The 21877-nt window shown below is 40.1% G+C and overlaps 1 protein-coding gene across 10 annotated transcripts in view; it reads left to right on the top strand.

Moving 5' to 3' along the window:
• The first annotated feature begins 5338 nt into the window (after positions 1–5338).
• EPS15 (epidermal growth factor receptor pathway substrate 15) overlaps positions 5339–21877 on the top strand; it is a 42865-nt gene continuing 26326 nt past the window's right edge. For 9 of the 10 annotated variants that reach the window (XM_015870461.3, XM_085511702.1, XM_085511705.1 and 6 more), the window contains exons 1-12: positions 5339–5441; positions 10345–10386; positions 11435–11524; positions 11871–11918; positions 12888–12983; positions 13374–13439; positions 13939–14064; positions 14514–14573; positions 14855–15055; positions 15864–16009; positions 16907–17066; positions 20202–20287. In XM_015870461.3, coding sequence (XP_015725947.2) covers positions 5415–5441; positions 10345–10386; positions 11435–11524; positions 11871–11918; positions 12888–12983; positions 13374–13439; positions 13939–14064; positions 14514–14573; positions 14855–15055; positions 15864–16009; positions 16907–17066; positions 20202–20287 — 1148 coding nt within the window. In that variant the 5' untranslated portion in view covers positions 5339–5414. Of the gene's footprint in view, positions 5442–6092; positions 6112–10344; positions 10387–11434; positions 11525–11870; positions 11919–12887; positions 12984–13373; positions 13440–13938; positions 14065–14513; positions 14574–14854; positions 15056–15863; positions 16010–16906; positions 17067–20201; positions 20288–21877 lie in introns of those variants that run through there. The other variant, XM_085511706.1, reaches the window with a different exon arrangement.

The following is a 21877-nucleotide window of genomic DNA, read 5'->3' as shown; positions in this document are numbered from 1 at the left end:
AGTTTTGCAACTCAATCTCAAAGCAAAACAGAAAACAAATGAGTCATTAAAGGAATAATTTGGTCATCTCTAATGGCATTTTGTATTTCAATTGCATGTTTGTGCAACCAGACAAGAACAAATACTAAATTTAGAACTTCTCACTGCACCCATACTTTGCATGAAAGAGGTAATACTCAGACTTTGATAATTATTGTATGTTTAAAATATTTTTCACTGAAGAGCATATTTTAGGTGCTATCTCATCAGCTGTGTTGCAGTGCTGGGGTTCACAACACCAGACTGATTTAGAAGAATGGAAAAGGAAAGCTGATGTGTTTTAATTACATGTTAGCAGTTCAAGAAAACAAGGGAGGTTTTAAGGCAGCATTCCTCACTCTTACATGGTGACACCAGTGGGATTATTTGTTTTGTACTTAAAGGAACACTTTGTCTGCCAGTGTTGTGCAATTTTTGGCCAAGGAGAAGAACATATTTCTCTCCCTGCTACAGTGCATTAAATCAAAAATAATCCCACAAGGTGGGGGTTTCTCATTTATAGACATACAGCAGGAGTGATTCTGAGCAGGGGGAGAGCAGCAAGAAGAAATTCCTACTGAATCACACCAAATTCCTTCCGTCTGCAGAAGGGATTGCACTATATTGTCTGATAGCCTTCACAAAGTGCAGCCTGCAGTCTCTCTTACAGCATATATGCCTGGTACCAATGGAGGCAAGTAACGCTTTGCTTTTTTTGCTCACTATTGTCAATAATTTATTATCTCCTCCATAGTAACAAAGGCATTGAAACACATTTTAATTAGCACAGTTTTAAATGTAGCTTAATCATGGTTAGCTAACACAGTTAAAACAGCCTTGTCTGCTGAGGGCAAAATCATTAAAACCTTTTCAAATGCCATTGATTTTCCATTGTTGTTATGGCTTTTGACCCATCTTCTCACCATCCCTTTGGCAGTCACGGTACCATAGCCCACCTGACAGCTGTTCTGTCACCAGTGCTCTCATCATTGTAGTTCATGAACATGGGAGAGGTTATTGATGAAACCAAGTGGAACATGACTTAAACATCGGAAAAATTGTTACTAATGTAAAATTAAATACGTGTCTGTTGTGTTGAGTAAGGATGAATTTAAATGTGTGTTTTGTTTTTTTAGTGTTTGAATCAGTGCTTAGCTTGAAGAGTTGCAGGTAATAGGAGAGTGATTTGGGAAAGTTAATTTTGTTTTTGTCTTATGGCCAATATTATTGCATCATTGCCATTTTACTTCCATTATTTCCAAACCACGTTGATATTCTCTTAGGGTTCTAATTAAGAATAGAAGAAAATGAAGGAAAACTGAGAAGAAACTAAGAATTTGGAAAAAGAAACAGGAATAATGAAAAAAGAGAAGGTCAGGATATACAGTAATGCCCTCAAAATGGCATAATGCCATAAATAGTCATGAGTTTGTCTTAGATAAACAATTCCAGGAGAAGAAAAACAATTTTAGGGTTCAACAATGCATTCGCTTACCTAATTGCTTAATGTATCCCATAATTCTGAAACAAACTGAGAATCTTTCTGATGGGCAGAGTGGATTTGTTTTAGGTTAGGGATATGCTGGGAGTTCCGTGTGTAGATGTTTAAAATATATTCATTTTAAAACACAGTAGACCTGTAATTGTATTGGAAAGGCAAATATTGCATTCCCTGGACTTAAAGTATAGGCAACATGCCTCAGGAAAAACAGAACAAAGGATAAGCTTTTTTGCTTGCTGCTTTGTAAGGATATTAGTTTCCAATCTTGACTATTGTTGAATATACGACACACATTACAATATTGATGCGTTTAATTTATAATGAAGACTGTTGCCATTGCATCAGTGGTAATGCTTGTTCTATTTCTGTCCAATAACATATTAAGCTTTACAAGGAATGGCTGCATCTTCAACTGTTAAACCTGTGGCCTTAATTAATTAATTAATGCCTTTGAAGATTTTTCTAGTTTCCAAGCATGATCTTGAGCTAAAAATTAAATGCCTTGTGAAAAATGTTATTCTGCTGTGTCATCCATCCACTGTATTACAGATCAAGTTCATATTTTTAAGAAATAACTACATTTTATCTAATTCTTTTGCAGCTTGAGGTGCTGCCCCATGATATTGGCCTATACAAATTAGAGAAAATATGCTCACAACCTTATAAATGTCTAGTCTCTTAATAAGAATTCTAAATATCACCATTCAGAAATGGTTTTGCTTTTTGGGTTTCTAAGTATTTGCAATACAAATGGCATTGTTTCCCCCAAACAGAGGTAAAACCAATTATTCCATCCTGCACTCTATTTTTATGTGACAGAAGACTGACAGAACAGAAAACTGTGTGCTCAGATGAGTAAATATGTAAAGATACCTAAACGTCCTCATTTGTGCTCCTTTAATACTGATTCCATTCTGTATAAATTTGATCCTCCCACAGGCTCTTGTAAAGTGTTTTCAATGCATTTCTAACTTGGAAAGCCTGCAAACCACTGCGAGGAGTCAAGAGCACAGCACAAGAGGAGTAAGCAGATGAGTCATTAGAATGCAGCTTTCAGAATGTAAGTTTGCTGGTAACTAGACATCTCTGTAGAAGATACGCTGTAGCGCTCAGGCATTACAGGCTTTATGCAATAAATTAACAGATAGCCATGGAAAATCTTATGGAGAAGGTCAAGCTAGATTATTTTAATGGTCTCTTGTGGCCTTAAAACATAATGGCCTATCAAGACTCCTACATCCACAAAACTGCAGCTGCGTTTAACATCAGAAGCACGTAGAGCATATCCTGGGGTGTGTTACTGTTTAGAGACACACCTGCATTTGGGATCTCCTAAAACAACTTGTGTCACGGGTCCTGGAAAGTACCCTGACACTTCTGATACCATCAGTCCAAAAAGTCACCAGAGTTTTGTGCTGATCTCACTTCTCAGGAGGGACCTGTCAGTACCAGAAGTGTGGTGAAATGCTGCTGTGTGTCGGGAGCCCAGCTGCTGCTTGACTTTCTGAACGAAGCCTAGGACAGTCTGTGCTTACCTGTGAGCAATTCTCTTTTATTTCCACTCTTTTATCAGAGAATTGCATTTTGCTTTCCCTCAGGATGCTGTGTGTTTGTGCATACACTTCTTTTTGTTCTCTGAAAATCCGAGGGGTTTTATCTTACAATTTCAGTCCTCCATTTGGTGTCTATAGTATCGGAGCTCCTCTACTGCCTTGTGCTGAAATGCCAGAAAGCTGGCTAAGTCATTTCATGTTGAGGTGTGCAGGAGGCAGGAGTGAGTCAGCGCTCCTGTCAGCATCCGGAGCATTCATGGGCTGTAATAATGCTTTTCCTAGAACAAGCAGAACAGGTCACACAGAATACCTACATGTTGTTTGGGAAGAAAAATAGTGGGCTTCCTGTGTGCAGAGCCATAAACAACGCTATAATAAAGGAAGGCATGGACACTTAGATGTTATTTCCAGGGAGAGCAATGGATCTCATTAAAATGTTATTAGCCTTACTAAAGGTACTTGATGACTATGAGAAATATATGAAACATAGTGGTTGTGAGTGTCTGATCCTCACTTGTGTGAGGTCTTTCTAAACTGTACAGTTGTAGCACAGCTTCAAACTCAAGTTGGCTGTACAGAACAAGTCCTACTATGCACTTGCACAGTGTCTTAAAGGGGTTTTGTGCTGAGACAGCATATTAGTACTGTTCTCCGTGTCCTCCTGAGATTTCGAGCCTGGCTTAGCAGCAGATCGCTGTTTCCTCCCAGGAGCTATCATGTCTGGATTCACGGAAATCTGCAGCACAAGTTCATTGGCAGCGAGCTGATGAGTGCTGCTGTCATTATGACAGAGATGTCAGAGGCCACCAGGCAGCTGTTGTAACTCAGGTAGCCAGGATCCAGGATAGAACTTCTTTACAGGAGGCCCAGAACACTCAACACCACGACTGCCCCAATCCACCGTTGACTGATCGGAGCTCATTATTGTTTTACTTTGCAGAGCCCACATAATTATCTTGAGTGATTCTTGCACTGTGACTCCAGGCTGAGCGGTCAGGCTTGGTGACCACATGTATTGAAAGAGGAGCTGGGCTTTAGAGGACCAGAACCACATCCCCAGAGCTACCCATTAGCTTCCATCTTCCTACCTCAAGCCTCTGGCAGTTTATGGGGATCCAGCACTCTCATTCTCTTCTGCACCCCATGACAAGCTCCAGTACTGCTGTCCCATGGAGACACAGCTGTGGTTTCACATTCTTCTGGTTCCAGGTACTAATTATTGTGGGATAGCATTCCAATTTTAATCACAGATGATAAAATCAACCTACAAAGATAAAAGCCCGAGCTGTTTTCTAAGGATTTTACTCCAGAGGAAATGACCACGAGGTAGAGGTGTGACAATCAGTGAATGGCGTGAATACATTACACTACTTGCCTTTAATATTCTCTTCTATATCACCTTTTTTTCTTGCTGAAGGGATGATTAAAAAAGAGGTCAGCAAAGCAGAGCTTCTGGAAAGCCTTTATTAGAGAAGAGGTGAGGAGGGATCCCACGTGTCCCATGGCAGATGTAGATAGCAGCTAACAAGGACTGAGGAATGACAGGCTGCAGAGGTGGGTGTGAGCATTAGCATGAAACTGAGCTGGAAAAGGGTTTCAGTGGTAGGAATGAAGAGCAAAGGCAGACACAATGCAACTGCAAAGCTCCTACAATAGATACGATTCCTGATAACGTCCTCTGCTCTGCATGGTAGACTTGTACCTGGTCCATCTTTGGATCGAGTACAAAACTAAGAATGCTTTTCCTCGCCCTCAGTTCCTGATGTATGACTTTGTGGTAGTTTAAGCAGTCAGGGGAGCAGCCAGAATAGCTGCTGAGCGGGAGGGAACAGGTACGGGGGCAGCTCCTGTGCAAGGCCAGGCCCTGCGGCACAGCGCCTATGGCTGGCACTGACCCTGCCGGACGCACACCGCTTCCCCTCGGTCCCTTTCCCAGCTGTCACAACCCAAGTCGCAAAGTTGCCGCAGTTCTGGTCTTTGGACATCCCAGCTGGGCGATGGTCGAGCCAGGTGTTTCAGAACGCGTGAAGCTTTAGGGCCAGAGGGGGCGGTACGGGAAGGAGCGGGAGCCGGACATGAGACCCGATCCGTACTAGCTTATCGCTCCAGCTCCGGGTTTTTGCTGCAGCCGCCCCCTGCGCTCCGGCTCCAGCCGCGCTCCGTGCCCCGGGTTTGCCGTATCTGCGGGCGGAGGCTCCGGCTCCGGCTCCGGGCCGGCGGGCGGGGATCCGGTGCCGGGTTTTGGCCGGTCCCGTCCGGGGAAGTTGCCGAAGTTGGGCAGCAGTGCTGCTGGGTCGCGGCGCGTCCTTCCTGCGGTCCGGCCGGTGCATGATGGAAGCAGCATGGCCGCCCACCTCTCCCTGACACAGGTACTTCCCGCCGCGGGGAAGGGCCGCCCTGGTGTCTCGGGATGGGGCTGGCCGCCTCTCGGGACGGAGCGGCGGGGCCCGGGGCGGCCCGGGGCTGGAGGCGAGCGGCGCGGCCCCCGGGGAGCGGTTCGGCGCCGCCTCATCCCGCGGCTTTGTGCGAGCCCCGCTGTCAGCGGGCGGCCGCGGTGCGGGGCGAGGCCGGGCCGTGCGGGATCCTCGATCCGGACGGGCGCTGCCGGCCCCGCAACGCGGCCCCGCGCGGCTGCAGGTGCCTCTGCCCGCGGCCTGCGCTCGGAACCCGCTGCCCCTCGGCCGGGGAGCGGCCCGCAGAGAGAGAGAGAGCGAGAGAGCGAGCGAGCTGCGGCTGTCAGCGCGGCCGGGCTTTTGTCTGGGGGAAAGTGCGGCTGGTTTCAACAGAACGAACGGAGAGCAAACCCCAAACCCGCCCTGCGGATGGCGGAGCCGTGGGGCACGGCGCTGCTCGGGGCGCTGGGCCGGGTCCGGTGTCAGCGGTGGGGCACCAGGAGGGGCTGCGCCTGGTTCTGATGTGCCGGAGGTGCTTTAGCAACGGAGCTGCTGGTGTGGAAGGCGGTACCTCGTTTCCGGCTACCTGTGTGCCATGGGGACACCGCTTTGGCACGCAGGCTCTCGTTCCTTAGAGGTTCGATAGGTAATAACATGCTAACGGGGCTGGTTCGTGCAGCAGGGACAGGGGCGCTTTCATTCCGACCTGGCAGGCCTGTATCGGTTGCTGCGGTGCTTCAATCCCACCATCCATTGTCACGTTTATTTGATCAAAAAACAAAGCTACTAAATAAGTGTGAGTCATGAAGCACGCGTGAGGCAATTACCAAGTGCTGAGCAGGGCTGCTCGGTTTGCAGTTATTCCCCACGGAGCTGGATTTTGAGGAAATCATCCATCATTTCAAGTCTGAAACATCCCCTTGCTGCAGAGGGGAAAAAGTTTGCACAGAGCAGTAACTGATTCCGTGGGCTGTTGAATGGGCACGGGCTGTTATGTGGGGAGGAGTGTCTGCTCTAGTGCCTTCTGCAGTAAAACATGATTGCTTACGGGCTGTGTAAGCCTGTCATTGTAGAATTTATTGACTTTTTGGGTCACGTGGAACAAGAACTAAATAGAAATGTGTTAATGTTGACAGAGGCAGAAAAAATTGCCTCTGTCCTTAAAACCATTGTGACTGCAACTGGCATCAGTGGTTAAATTGAGGAAGCGTTTTCTGTTGTTGCTGTTCATTGATGTGAGGAGGGTGGGTTGGGTAGGAATCGTTTCAGAAACTAAAGCAAACCTGAAGGTAATTTCTGAAATTTCCAATCTAGTGTTGTGAACGTGTTTAGATGTAGTATGAGGAAGTGAAAATGAGCACGGGTTGGGTGGGAGGGTATAGTTACCACCTGCAGTGAGATCAATTACTTACACCAGCAGGAGAAGTATGTAGGCTGATCTTTTGCTGCTGCAGGCCTCGTGCAGAGAATCAGCAGCAGCCGTGCTTGACCTGCAGTTGAGCTCACGGTTGCCTCAGGTTTTCTTTTCCCCTTTCCACGTGCGTTTGACTCATTAACATTGGTAGGAAGTTGGGGGTTTCCAAAATCACAGTGGGGTATTTTCAGATGGCTTTGCATCCGTGGTGTCTGAGAAGGCCAACGTCCTTTATTTGAATATTAAGGCTCTACTTATTAACATGAAACTCTGATAACTAAAAACATTTCAAACCTGTGTAGATGTAATGAAGTTAATGATGCTGAGTATACTTAAAGAGAATTGCAAAGTGAACATGGTTATCTCTTCCTCTTACCCCCCAGTTCTGGTAATAACCTGAGGTGTCTTTAATGTGGAAACAGGATAGCAGTACCAGTGAGGAGGAAGCGTTGGTATCTAGCAGTGTCATCTGTTGGAGAACTCAAGCTATAGCCAAGGAGAAGAGTTTTATTTCTGACCTTCCAACTGTGGCTGCTTATCTTGTTTAATTTAGAGAGGGAACGGCAAATAGAAAAAGCACAAACTGCATATCAGGAGTGTGGGAGATATGGATGTTGAATGTTGAAGGCTTTTGAATGTAATATTTCTGACATTCAGGAAGCTCTGCTGCTTTGGAGGATTAAAGCCGAGGTTCTGTATGACAAACCATGCGCAATTGGAAGTTTGGAGAAATCATGACTAGAAGATGGCTGAGGTTTCCTGGAGTGATTTGAGAATACAATTGAATAGTATTTAATTACGCAGTGACAGATGTCTGTGCGGAAGGAAGATGGCAGAGGTTCTGTGCCTGCTTCAGCTGCTTAATGGGATCGAAAGTTCTGAGTCTTTAAGCGCGTGGCTGTAGATGCATATAATTCATAGCAGGTATTTTCTTCATTTCACCTGTGTTGTTGTTAGACAGGGTGAACCTTTTAATCTGAAAGGAGCTTTCATTCAGTAACTCCTTTTCACATCAGAAATGTGAGAGATTCCAGAACACAGGTGGGTGTTCTAGAATCTCTCTGAATCTAGAGGGTGAGTTTATCATTGTTTGGAAGGGGCATCACAATAAGCACAGCTCGCCATAACTGCTTTTAGGCTGTGTGGTTGTGCTGTTGTTTGCTTGTAACTCTGTCAGTACTGTGCCCAAACTATGCACTGCTGTAGGGATTCCAGGTGCTGCAGTTGTCCCTTGGTGTTGCATTTGTCTTTTATGGACTAATTTCATGCTCTTTTCAACCTTTAGGAGCCTGCTGTTTCTAATAGTGGAAGAAGAACTGCTTGTACTTTATTCTTCCTTCCCTTTTTAACTTCTCCGAAATGGGGAGCTGAGATTCTTGCTGTGTCTGAAAGCTTCTTTTCTATCCTGAGTCATCTTGAGACCCAGCAAAGAGCAAGAGGATGGCTGTGTGAGGAATATTTACTACCAGATGGTGTCATTTGACATGGAAACTGTTAAAACAAATCCTAAGGCTTGGCTTTATTTTGGTTTTCAGTTGAGATAAACAGCTCACCTTCTATCTTAGCTCCTATCTCATTTGGTTTGGAGGGATGCTTTGTTTTGGGGTGTTTTTTTTCCTCTTCAGATAGCTCCCCCCAACCAGAGCTTTTTCACTTTTGTGAGCAAAGGAAGGTTGCAGATGTTAGACCTAAGTACAGATGTGACAGAGGGGTGGAAACATGGGTATAAAGGCTTGAGTGCCACTCGAAAATGAGAAGGGCTGGTGAAGGCAACCACCTCTTATTTCCTGGGTTAGTATTCTGAAGTTCAAAGGTTTTGTAACAAAGGTGATAATTACTAGGGCAGACGTTACTCTTGTGAAGTGATAAACTTTTAAATACAAACGTAATAACATGTTTTTTATTTTTGCATGCATTGGAATCTGACCTTTTCTCCCTCCCTCCTTTTTGCATCGTGAACAAATTGAGGTTATGCTCTGCAGTTGCACGTTACAAATCCCATCAAAAAGGTGCTCAAAGGTAAATTCTACAGCAGCACCTTTAGAACCAGAGCAGTGTTTTCTTCTTGCAGATAAAGAACATTCCTGACAATATTAAGACCTTTTAATGTGGGGTGTACTTTGCAGAAGTCGGTTACTAGTAAAAATAGTCAGGATTTTTGTTTATTACTGTTACTCTATTTGGTGTCACAGGAAATTCCAGTTGTTGCAGTGATACTGATGTTAAAATGAACATTGGAAACGCTACTGAAACAAATAAGAATGACTGGCTTGTGTTCCAAGTGCTGAATGAAAAGATTGTTTTGCACTCAGTGTTTTCCTTGCAGGACTCCAATGTGATATTTCCTGTCCAGGAGTGACAATGATCGGTTTGGCTGTAATAATGAAACATTTGGCTGAACAAAGAGTGAGATTGGGCAAGAGGGATGATGTGGGCTTTTACTTCTAGAGCACCCTCTGCCCAACTTTGTTCCAGTATTTTGCTCCTAGCTTTAATGGGATTTTGTCAATACCGGCACATTATGATAAATTAATGAACTTGGTAAAATATTTGAGTGTTTGGGGAACAGCCCCTTTAAAACACTATTAAAATTGTGGGTGAACTGAGAAGTGCAGCAGTTGACAGTTAATTAAGAAAGCATAGTATGCTTTGGGGCCTGCTGGAAGGTGTTGTATTGGTGCTATGATAGTCAGGTCTGGCAAAATATGAGTGTATTTTGTCAGGCAGTTCTAAGGGATGTGTAAGTGCCTGCTTTGGTAATGGCTGAAAAAAGAAGATTCCACATACCAAAGCAAAGTCAGAGTGCAAGAATTGTAGGTTTAGATGCTGTTTAATCCTTGCTTGCTTGAGTTTAGGTGAGCTGTAAATGTATGGTAGGTGGTAGTGAAAGTAAGGCAGAAGTGATCTTTGGTAATGGTACAAATTAAAATATCTCTTCCCCTCCTTTTTTTTTTTTTCTTTCCCCCTTACTAATCATTGCTGTGGATTCAGTTATGAATCCACAAACTTACTTGGCTATCTGAAAATTGTGCAGACTAGTTGCTTAAGGCACTGAATTCTAAATGATGATTTAACGGATAGTGAAACCCAGCTATCTTGCTTTGTATTCATTAGTAAGCACCTACTAGACTGTATCATTGCAGGCTTCTTGGCTTGTATTGGATCTTGCATAAGAATTTGTTTCGTGCTGCCTAGCCTGGTGACCTGTCTGATGGTAACCTGATAGTGATTAGTGGCAGCGACTCCAAAACAAGCAGCGAGTATACAAAACAAGCACAAGCTACGGTATAACTGTCCTTATCATTTTGCAAAATTAATGGACTTAAATAAGTGCATAACACTTTATGAAGACCAGCAAAAAGTGTTTCCTAGCTCTAATTATCCAGGCAGAAGGGTTGAAATGCAGATTTTATGATTAATTGAATATCTTTTCTCCCCCCCCCTCCCTTTTTTTTTCCTTTCTAGCTATCAAGTGCAAATCCTGTGTATGAGAAGTTCTATCGACAGGTACGTATGTCCTTGTTAAGAAAAGAAACTTTCTTAAACGTAGAAGAATATTCTTTTGCTGTAGACTTCAGCATGGCCAGCAGTGTGTAAATGTTTGAAGTTCAAGAAAAACACTGCTTACTTACAATATATTTCTGTAGTAACTAAAACTTGTCTGAGCTATATCAGTGCAAAATAAGGTGTAAGATGATTTATATATGGTGGTTTGGTAGCGAATTCAACAAAACATACATCAGTTTACAATAATAAGACTGTTAGCAGTTGGACTGGAGTAACCCCCTGCCAAATACTGTTCTCATGTGGTTTGTTTTCCATTTACAAGTGAAACTGACTGTTGTGTTTGCAGACTAGTTAGGTTTATGTAAGACTTGCATCTCTCTTGATGTCTTAAGGTTCTTTTCAGTGCTGTAGGAGTGAGCTTTGGGTGAAAGGCAACCTAGTGACAAAAGCATATGTGAAGTTCTTGCAGCTTCACTCAATAGACATAAATCTTTTGACTTTGGAATTTTATTTATCACTCATCTTTTATATTTAGACCAAGAAGAAAACAAACCTTTTTCTTTTTTTTTTTAATACCTCAAAAATTTGAGCACTCACTTCTTAAGAAGGACTTTTCTCCACAAAAGGGGCATTTCAGTTTTGAAATTGCTGAACAAAAAGATGTCAGCTTTCAAAATAGCCTTGTTAGAAAGACATTTCCCTTTGTCTTATAGTATTAGTAGAGCATGCCTTGTTTCATTCATAGAAGCACTTAAGAGCTTTCTGTACCACTGAAGAATAAATTCATCACCTGAAATAGCACTGATGCTCAGTACTCCTCCAGTTCTATCATAAACTTAGTCATTCAGTTTAGGCAGTATGGACTGTGAAATTAAAAATAAACACAGCTGATACTGTGTTACTCTGCCTTTGCTGAAAGAGATTCTGAAAAAGTGGCTATGTTAACCTGACTATTCTTTGCTAGCTTTGTGAGAGCTTCTATAATGAGACTGCATCAATTCAAAAGCTGGTTGGTGATGTGAGTTGGCTTTTTTTTTCCTACCTCCAGGTTGATTCTGCTAATACTGGAAGAGTGTTAGCTTCTGATGCAGCTGTCTTCTTGAAGAAATCTGGTTTGACAGACTTGGTGCTTGGAAAGGTATTTAATGACAAGTATTTAATTATCCTGTCTCTTGCTTCAGTTAGTGTCCTCTGTAAATTAAAGTACTTGGATAGGTATGGCAGGATACATGATCTTCCTTCATGTGTTTTCAGTACTGCTATTTAATGGTTTCAAACTTCAGTACCTGTGCTTATTCCACAGTATATGTTGCTCACGATGGTATTAAAACAGCATTTAAATTTGTCACCACAAATAATTGCTGTAGCAAAAGTTAAGAACTGAACTTCCATCCAAGAATTAAATTGTTCTTAATGTAAGTGAGAACTTGCCAGCTTCCTTTTAGTGTTTTGGAATACCTTTGACTATTGTTTTTATGTTTTAGATTTGGGACTTAGCTGATACTGATAGCAAAGGAATCTTGAACAAACAGGTATGATTGTTTGATGAATGAGGTTACTCTAACTGCTAGCAAACCTTGCAATTAGATAAGCATGAATGTTTCTGGTTCAGAAAGGCAGTTCTTCTCATAGGATTTATTTTTCTGGTATGGACTCCCTGTTTCAGTGTAAGCTACAATAAATGAAGTACCCTTCAGCTACCTCATCTGTTTCTCTTCAAGTCATAATATGAGCTGCTGTGTATGTGTGCAATACAACAGAGGAATAATTTAAGGTCTAATGTACTGTATTTACTATTATGGTAATTTTCCCTCTTAATCTTGAGGTGAAAAATGCAGAAATCAAAATTCTATAAAATCTTCAAAATCTATATTTATCTAATCTTGTTGGATTTCATGTGTGTGCGTTGTGTTTGGACTTGTTCTTTCTAAGCTGCAGCTGTGAGCAGTGTGTCAGTCAGACATACTGCTTGCTGACAAGCTCTGATGTGATATTGCTATTTGATGGTTTGAAGTGTAGTTAGTTAAATAATGGCCTGCAGAGAGTTGGTTGCTTTCTTTCACAGTAGGAAAAGCTGCTTGTAGCATCTATGAAACAAATCTTTCACCAGCCTTCCAATTTAGTTCATCCCTTTCATATGCTGTACGTTTCTTCCCTTCTTCGCTGTCAACTGCCACCTTTGGGGTTAACTCAGTTCCTTCAAGATAAACAGCTGTATGTGCTGCTTCAGATTCTTACTTCTCTGTCATTGAAGAACTGAGTGCGGAGAGCTGATTGTACTAGCAAGGAAGCTACTAACTGCATGGAGGCAGTAATTACAAGTTTTACCTCATTGCAAGAATTCACTGTTTTTTTTACTGCTGCTTTCTGTCATTTTGCAATTCATATCCTTCCAAGCTGTTTGTGACCTTTGTATGTATAACAGTACTAGAAAACCTCTTAATCTTTGCTCTTGCATATTTTCATGTAATAAAACTGTTACCATTTTATTTTTCCTGTAGGAGTTTTTTGTAGCTTTACGACTTGTAGCATGTGCACAGAATGGATTGGAGGTTTCCCTGAGTAGCCTCAATTTGCCTGTTCCTCCACCAAGATTTGTAAGATTTTATTCTCAATATACATATTAATAAGAAGCTTTGTAGCTAACAATTAGGAGGGCTTGTTATAAATATCTGATGTTTCTGAAAAAGATGCTGCAGGGGAGGGGAAAACAAGAGAACATGGAGCTAGAATAAGGTGCTGCATGTTTTAGTGGGGTTATAAAAGTAAAATTGTGTGAAATTGGAACGTTTATGGCACTCGTTCTCCTAGTGCTGTCCTTAATGGAAGGAAGGTTTTAAATTTCTTACTCTAAATCTTTATTTCCCTAACTAAAGTATGCATGACTCAAATGCCTTGAGAAGCAATGACTTCACAAATAAAGGGGTAGTTTTGAAATGTCAGAACTCTTTATTTTTTTAAGTGAGTTTTTTCTCTTTTTTCATTAGACTGATACTAGTAGTCCTTTGCTGCTCAGTGGAACAGCATCGAGTGATATACCATGGGCTGTTCAGGTAAGCGAAGTACCATGCTACTACCTAGAACAGTAATTTGGTCTGTAAGGAAACACAAATCTGAGAAAGATATGATGCTGGTAGCTATAGTTTATTAAATATGATAAATGGACATTCTTGTTAAATCTGTAATTGTAGATCTAATTTGTGTGGGTCTGGGGGAGGAGTGAAACCGCTTGGGAAATCTTGGGAAGAAGCTTGATTTATTGAGAATGGTCACTTGAAGGCATGAAAACAAATGAGGACTAAATCTCAATGGATTTTGTACAAGTCTCTGACTTTAAAAAGAAAAGAAAAAAAAAAGGATGGGGGTTGGGGGGGGGGGGAAATGTTATGATATGATATGATATGATATGATATGATATACGTTCCATATACGCCTTTTCACTGTAGCTTTGACAAATTAATTTGACAAAAATACGTCTGTATTTTTGTAAGTGCTTTGTAGACTGCAAGTGTGACTGCTTCCATAAGTCATATTTTTCTTCTGTTCCCGCAGTTGGAAGACAAAGCCAAGTATGATGCTATTTTTGACAGCCTAAATCCTGTTAATGGACTGTTGTCGGGAGATAAAGTGAAACCTGTACTCCTGAACTCAAAATTGCCAGTGGATATCTTAGGACGAGTAAGAATAGCTTTTTATCATTACTTATCAGTTAATTGTTAATTCACAGATAATAACTGTGCTACATTCATAATCTTTTCCTCAAATCCTGTGTTTATAGTAATAAGCCTAATTACTAAATATTGTCCTATGGAGTTGACCACACATAGAACTGTTACACTGTAAATTTTTTCTGTGATATTTCAATGGATTTCCTCTCATTATAAAGCATACACAAAACTGATAGATTAACACTTTGTTTAGGACAAGGTTCCATTAACATTCCAATTTCAGACTCTTCTTTTGCGTGGCCTGTATGAATGTATATCACTTACTGAAAACTGCTGTTAGATTATTAGGACTTTAGATACAGTGGAAGGAGACTGTTCTCACATTTGTTTTTTAATGACGTAAAAAGGAAAACATTACAGTTTAGGCGAATATCCCTATGTTCTTCTTTTTATTGGTAGGTGTGGGAATTGAGTGATATCGACCGAGATGGAATGTTGGATCGCGATGAATTTGCAGTTGTAAGTGTCCTATATACCTCAGAATTTTGAAAATTGAATGACAGAGGCTTAAAATGGATGAATTTTGTTAGTTTCTGACCATGCAGTTTCATTTATTGCCTTTATTCAAAGAATTTAATCAAATTAACATCAATTTATTGAATGTATCATTACACAACAGTAACTTTCCCTCTGGGCTAAATGAAATATTGTGAAAAGATGCTACAAAGTTACTTGTTAACTAATTCTTTCTCTTCCTCCTCTCCTCGTTCACCTGTTTGTTTCTTTGTGTATGTGTTCAGGCCATGTTCTTGGTGTACTGCGCGTTGGAGAAGGAACCAGTGCCAATGTCCTTGCCTGCAGCTTTGGTGCCACTATCCAAGAGAAAACCTATTAGTGTTCCAGGAGCAATGCCGTTAATTCCTTCTTCAGCATCTTGCAAAGATTCTCATCAGTCCTTGCCACCTGTAGGCATTTTAGCTGCCAAAACACCATTAACACAGGTACAATTCTGAAGGAAATTAGGGTCAAAAGATTTGTTCTTAATGTTGTGCTTTGGGTCTGCCTATGTACCAAGCCTGGGTAGTGTGTGTATTACAAAGCAGTGAGTTCTGGATGAGTGTCTTGGTGTATGTTTTTTTTTTTATACAGTACCGTTTGGGATTTGTATGTTAAATGTCCTTGTACTTTTAAATTAATATCCACAAGCATGCATATATGCAGAAGCTGAATCAATTTTCACTCATCCTCCCCCCACCTTTTTATAGTAAATAGTGTAGTATTTGGAGAAAATGTTGAAGTAAGAAATGTGGCTGTAACTCCTATCTTTACCCTGGTAAGAACTTAAGACCTACAATTTAGAATGTCCCAGCTGTTATCTCTGAGCTTGACCCAGCTAAGGGTCTCCAGCTGTGTAAGGAGGAGTGAAGTTGATGTAGCAAGACTGAGTACAGTGGTGAGTGGAAAACCCCGTGCTAGGAGGAGATCTGGGCCCCAGGGGATACATCTATTGCATTAGGCAAAGAGAGTATCAGAGCAGTAGTAGAGCAGTATCAGCCGACTGTTGTCCTTCATTGATACCAATGTTTTTACTTTTGGAGTGTCTTACAGATGCCTATACATGTCTATGTACTTTTATCTATGATAAAAGTGATTCATAAATGAGGCACCCGTATCACTTTCAAAATTTGTGCTGTAGTCCTTCAAATATGTAACTCTGAAAGTATATAACTGTCTGAAAACAGAACTGTCTTTATCTTGGCATTGTGGATTTTGTTTTTCTCTCTACCACTCCCTCTCCCTTCTCTTCAGTGGGTTGTATCGCCTGCAGACAAAATTAAGTATGATGAGATCTTTGTGAAAACTGACAAGGACATGGATGGATTTGTGTCAGGTGTGGAAGCCAGAGAACTATTCCTGAAGACAGGACTGCCTTCTGCTCTGCTTGCACATATCTGGTAGGGATTATTTTTCCACGACAGCTGTTTAGGCGATGGCATGGTTCTTGCTTTTTCCTTACTCTTTTAATGAAAAGTGCTAGGTCGACATTTATGGAAAATGAGGGCTATTTTCATATACAATAGCAAGGCCTCTGTATTAGCAGCAGTAATTTAATTTGCTTCTACTTTTGGATAGAAATAGAGGGGAAATTGGTTAATGTCATGAGCTGTTTCCTAGCTAAAGGAGGTAAAGAGCCTGAAGAAATAGCTACAAACCAATACTGCATTTAGCTAAATGCCTGTATATAAAGCACCATAATGTTGCTGTGTATTTGAACACTGATACTGTCCATTTGAGAATTATCTGTATGAAATTCTTAGCATTCGAGACTCAGGGCCCATCTAATTCTGTGAATCATTTGTCTTTCATTATAACCTGTGTGTTATAGCCTGTAGTGACACCTACTGTGTGGTGGTATTGTTTCTGAATTTTTCTCCATTGTAAGCTATTGCGTGGTACTCTGATAGAAAAGAAACATTGTCTTTTTCAAAGTATGGTTAGTATAATATAGGAAATCTAGGAAAATGGTATAAACTGGTGTTGCTTATGGGGAGTTCTTCAGTTTAGCAAGTAAATTCAGCTACAGATATTTAGACATTGCAATTTGTAGGCCTAGTTCAGCCTTTTACCAGATTAATAATTACTCTAACAGAGCAGTGAAACTGTACAAAAAGAGGAAGTGGTTGGGTATGTTTCTGTATTTATTACCATGGTTTATTTGTGCATTGCATTATTTTTAGTAGAGGAGATATACAATAGCTGTTTTCACAATTCTAACCAAAAGAAAGTATAACACGAAGAGTTAAGTTTGTGGAAATGAAGATTTTGTTTATTTCATGTGCATCTCTGTTCAGGGCACTCTGTGATACAAAGGACTGTGGGAAGCTTTCCAAGGAACAGTTTGCTTTGGCTTTCTACTTAATTAATCAGAAATTAACAAAGGGCATTGATCCACCTCAAGCTCTGACTCCAGAGATGATTCCACCTTCAGACAGGAGTGTCACATTACAGAAGGTAAGGATGGCTTTGCATGCTTGGTATACATTTCAAAGGCTGCACAGGAGGCCCATCAAGTACTGGCAAACATTAAGTTTGTTATAATATCAGGAAGAAAACAAGTATTAATTACAAATAAGTGACAAAGCACTCCTCCGTTTGTGTTTTGAACTGAAGCCGTCATTTATTGCGCTTGCCAACCAAGCAGAGAGATCTTATGTTGAGAAAGCACTATTTTCTATTTTAGAAGAATAATCTTTTTTCTGTCCTCGGAAATCTTAGTTTGCGTCAGAAGTAACATGCACAAGTTCTATGTTTTTGTCCTAATGTGCCTTTCAATTATCTTTTGCATTTCTTTTTTTCAGTAGCTCTCAAAATAATATGAACTAAATAAAGTTTATGTTTTTGAAGTTCAAGAAGTAAATGTCCACCATTTTATTCTTCACAGATAGTTTCAATGTCTCGATAGTGTCTTAATTGCCATCTGCCTTAATCCAGCAGTAGACCATACCTCAACAGTTCAAGTTACGTTTATCCGGATGGCAGGAGTCATGGCAAATTCTTACTTGGTTTACGCCTCATAGAGTTTTATGTTGGTTACCTTTTCTTGGTTGTGCAAAGCATTGTCCTGCCTCTGCACTTTCTTGAACAGAATGAAAAATCAGCAACTGAAAAACTAGAAACTCAGAATTTGGCACTGCTTTTGAGTTTCTGCAGCTGGAATCTTATTTCTTTTTTATGTTCTATTTTAAAAAAGAGTAACTGCTTTATTTGCAACTCTACTAATATTTTTGTATGTTTGCTTTCCTTTCTATGTCTCTTTTCTAGTTTGGACTGTTTTTTCCATTCTGCACCACTCTGCTTTTCATCCTTATTATTCTGTCAGTTTGTTAACTCTGCTTTCTCAAGGTTAGAGAATCTTTGCTTTTCTAATATTTACTGTCTGTTGGTTTGATAATGAGCGTCCTTCTAAGACTCTTAAATAACCACTGAAATAGTGCAGCGCTTTTCTGAAGCATCACAACTTGTTGCAGTCTCACATTATTACTGGTTTTCAGAGTTCTTCATCTGGAAGAATCTCAAGGTGCTTTGCAAATCTGAGCTAATACTGTGTACATAATCTGCTCTTGTGCGGAAAATGATTTCTGGGTAGACCACTGTGGCTGTTATGTTTTGGCTACATGTACTGCTCAAGTTTACAAAAGAAAGTGCTTTGCATTATCCTGTTGGAATTGTTGAGGGAAGTGATGACAGTTGTAGCCCAATATTACAGATGACAGTTTCCATTAGGACTGATACCCATTTTATTACTGATTAAGTTTCAGAGAATGTAGTGGTCAGAAAACACTTCAGATGAAATCAACATTGTTTATGGCCATTCTGTGTACATTGCCTTCACAGAACTCTTACAGACATCAGTTGAATTTTGCAGTGATTTTGCATTGCTAACATAAAAGATCACAATAAGAATATTATGGAAGAGGGTAAGAGATATCTTCTAGTTAGCTGTATAAATCCTTACCCAGAATTCATTTTACTAGATCAGCTAAAGGTGTAGCTCATTTTGAGATTTTCCAAAGGAGATGCCACCTTCTTAGTGGGTATGGAAGAAATTTATTGCTCAAGAACTGAACAAAAGGATAAGTAAGAGCGGTGGGCAGAAATAGGCCTTTTTCAGGATTTCTTGAAGTGTTGTGGCTTAATTAATAGAAATAGGTAGGCTTCCTCTTCTAGTTTACCAGTATAGGGGTAGTAGCAGAAATATCAGTAACCATAGTGGTAATCCATTGTATTTTTGAAGTGTAGAAAGTTAACTTGCAGCCCTTCTTGGTAGATATTCAGAATTCATGTGCATGTATATTGCTGTTTCCTAATTTTTGGTGTACTTGTGGATTTCATTACTGCTCAAATTTGATGCTAGAATACCATTGGAAAACAAAGTCCAGAAAGAATTCATACTTGTGGCTGGTACCACCATATTTTCCATCTTCCTTCCTAGGAGAAGGAAGGATTTTCTTGTTAGAACACTGTGGGCAACTCAGCAAAACTCCAGTGTAATTCTTGAGAATAGAATTGAACTTGTTAACTATTTGGCCAGTCTGAGAAAGTGTACACTAACCCGGTTAAGAATAACTGTATGGTTTTCTTATTCTCAATTTGTGTCATCTGCCCCAATAAAAATATGTATGAATAATCTGTGATTGTGCTGAATAACATTCTCTGCCACTGTGTGCTCAGATTTACTGGTTATGTCTTTGGTTGACTAAGATTTCTTACTTTTTTCCCCAGGATACACAATAAGTAATTAGTAACATCTTGATATATCTTCAGAGAAAGATAGATCTTTCTCTGCGTAATTTAAAGACTTGAATTTGTGTTATTTTTGAGATATCACCAGCTGGATGTTTACTTTTACCCTCTGAACTTCTGGTTTTGTCCCTTCATTCAAAGCTTGAAGGAATATATGTGTTGTAGAATGTAGTTACCATGTCTATGGCTTCCTAAATCTGTGTGTGTTTTGTTCAAGCATAATGGAACAATTACAGTATTGGTTAATTTGTGTCTTTAAAACTTGTTCCCTAGTCATTTATGTAAATTCATAAACATATGCATAATTTGTGTTATAATAGTTGTCTCATTACGAAGTTGTTAAGGAAATAATAACTCATGGGCATAAATTATCTGTAATTACATATTATCGGAGTTTCAGTACTCTGGGATTTATGCTAACATAGCTGGATACAGCCTAAAGCATTGCAAATAAAGTGTTTTTACTTTGCATCAGGAGGATCAACAAGGTGAAGGAATACATATATCAGTAGTAAATAAACCAAACCAGTTTCAAATGAGAGATAGGAAACCAGCTAAACATTAACCATAAAATAAATTCAATTTTAGAACTGGACTTGTTTGGTATGATTAGGTGTGCTTATGTGGAAGACATGCCTTCAAGAATTTACAGGAGACTAACTTGTTCCCTATTACTGGATTCATAGGGCATACAGTATGTTCTGTCAATATAGCAGCTGGACTTTTCTTTACAATGAAGGATTTGAAAAGTAATGTTCCAAACAGTTGTTACATTTGTGTTTCACTTGTAATGTGAAGGTAGATGTCAAACTGCATAAACCAACTTGTTTTTTTTTCTTTCAGAGTGCTCCAGGACTGAATTCCGTAGCAGATTTTTCTGCAATTAAAGAGCTTGATACATTGAACAATGAAATAGTAGACCTGCAGAGGTAGGTAAAGGAGGAATGTTTGATTGTTTTACTTACTCTTTGATTTTTTTTTCCTTAAAAATAAACCAAAAAAACAGTGCATAATTGAAAATCAGAAGGTGATATAGTCTGCTACCAATGGTAAGCAAATTGATTCTTATGGTGGTTAACTCTTCTATTCTTCGTTGACTCAAATGACTGCATTTAGTAACAGCAAGACTGGAGATTTTGTCTGTGATCACTTCTGGGCATGTTTCAGAGAGCTGCATCTGCTGGCATCCTAGGATCTATATATTCTCTTTTGTTCATCTTTGCTGTCAGATGAGGATACAGGAGATCTTTAGGATGTGGGAGCCAGGACACAAATTAGTATTAGGTGCTGTTGATTTGTAGAGTGAATCCTAGGGGCTTTTTCCTAGTGGAGGCTGGGAACTGAGACAAGAATGCTCAAGAAATCCTTCTTGAGGGAAGAGGGTCAGAAGGTGGCAGTTTACATAAGCACTTACTTAAATCAGCTAGAATTTTGATGGTGGTAAAGACAGATATGCCTGCCTTCTGTTTGGTGAAGTTCACTTTTGCACTGTAAAAACGGTTGAAATTAGAGGTAGACAGATGCTTGGTTTCCCAAAATTATTTCAAAGCTATTTAAGATGATCTTAATTCACTGAGAAAATCAAGTTCGTATATACTGTAAAATCTTTGTCCTACTCTCAAGACATAACAGATATTCTTCTTCAGTGATTTTTGATGCTAATGTAAATGTGCTGTTAAGTTCATTCTGTCAAAAACAGTCAGTTAAGGTGCCTTGTCATGATGACAAAGTGTGTCTTATTCATGTCACTTGTAGGAACAATTTAATTTGGCAATGCGTCAAAGCACAGCCCATTTCCTAAATAGATGAATCTTTTTGAACTTGAACTACTTGTTACTTCCTCTACCTCCTCACTTGTTCCTGCCCTGATTTCCTCTGTGTTTCTTAACTTGTGTTAATCTGTTGACTGTAGATATTATAGGGTTAAATATTAGCATGTTTTTAATTTTAGAAAGTGGAAAGTAACTTTGTTATTTACAGGCCCAGAATAAGATTCTGTTACTGATAAATTAATTTTGATTACTCAGCAATTCTTTACTGTAGAAGAGTTACTTGGGTAGTGGAAATGTTGCTCTCCTGTAGCTCACCTGTAGCTCAGTACAGGTGGCAGTAGGAGGCAACAGATCAGTCTTTGTGGTAAGTTCAGGGAGTTTTTCATCTCTTGGGAACTCTGCATTTCAGGTATAACTGGTTAAGTGTACTTTCAGTCTTAATAGTTACCATATTAAAAAGTCATCCAAACATTTTTGTTCATTATTTAAGGTAAATTCCCCTCTGGTACGGCCCAATGACTTGTCTGGGAGTAATATGGAATCTGCATCATTTTGAGCCTGACAGCAGTACTGCTTTTTTTAAGAAAACCTGTAAATTCTGTTTCCATTGTGTTATATTTTTGGAAAGTTATTTCTGCATCTTTTTTCATCAGCCTAGTGGGAGGTTAAACCAGATGTTCTTAATACTATCTTCTTGAGCCAAAGAGTCTTTGTCTTGACCCAGCAAACCCTGCTTTCTTTTTGTGC

Source organism: Coturnix japonica, chromosome 11 (genome assembly GCF_054131305.1).
Source record: "Coturnix japonica strain WE chromosome 11, WE-NBRP24, whole genome shotgun sequence".
NCBI lineage: Eukaryota > Metazoa > Chordata > Aves > Galliformes > Phasianidae > Coturnix > Coturnix japonica.
The sequence above is the reverse complement of the archived record's forward strand: the minus strand, read 5'-3'. Positions and strand labels throughout refer to the sequence as shown.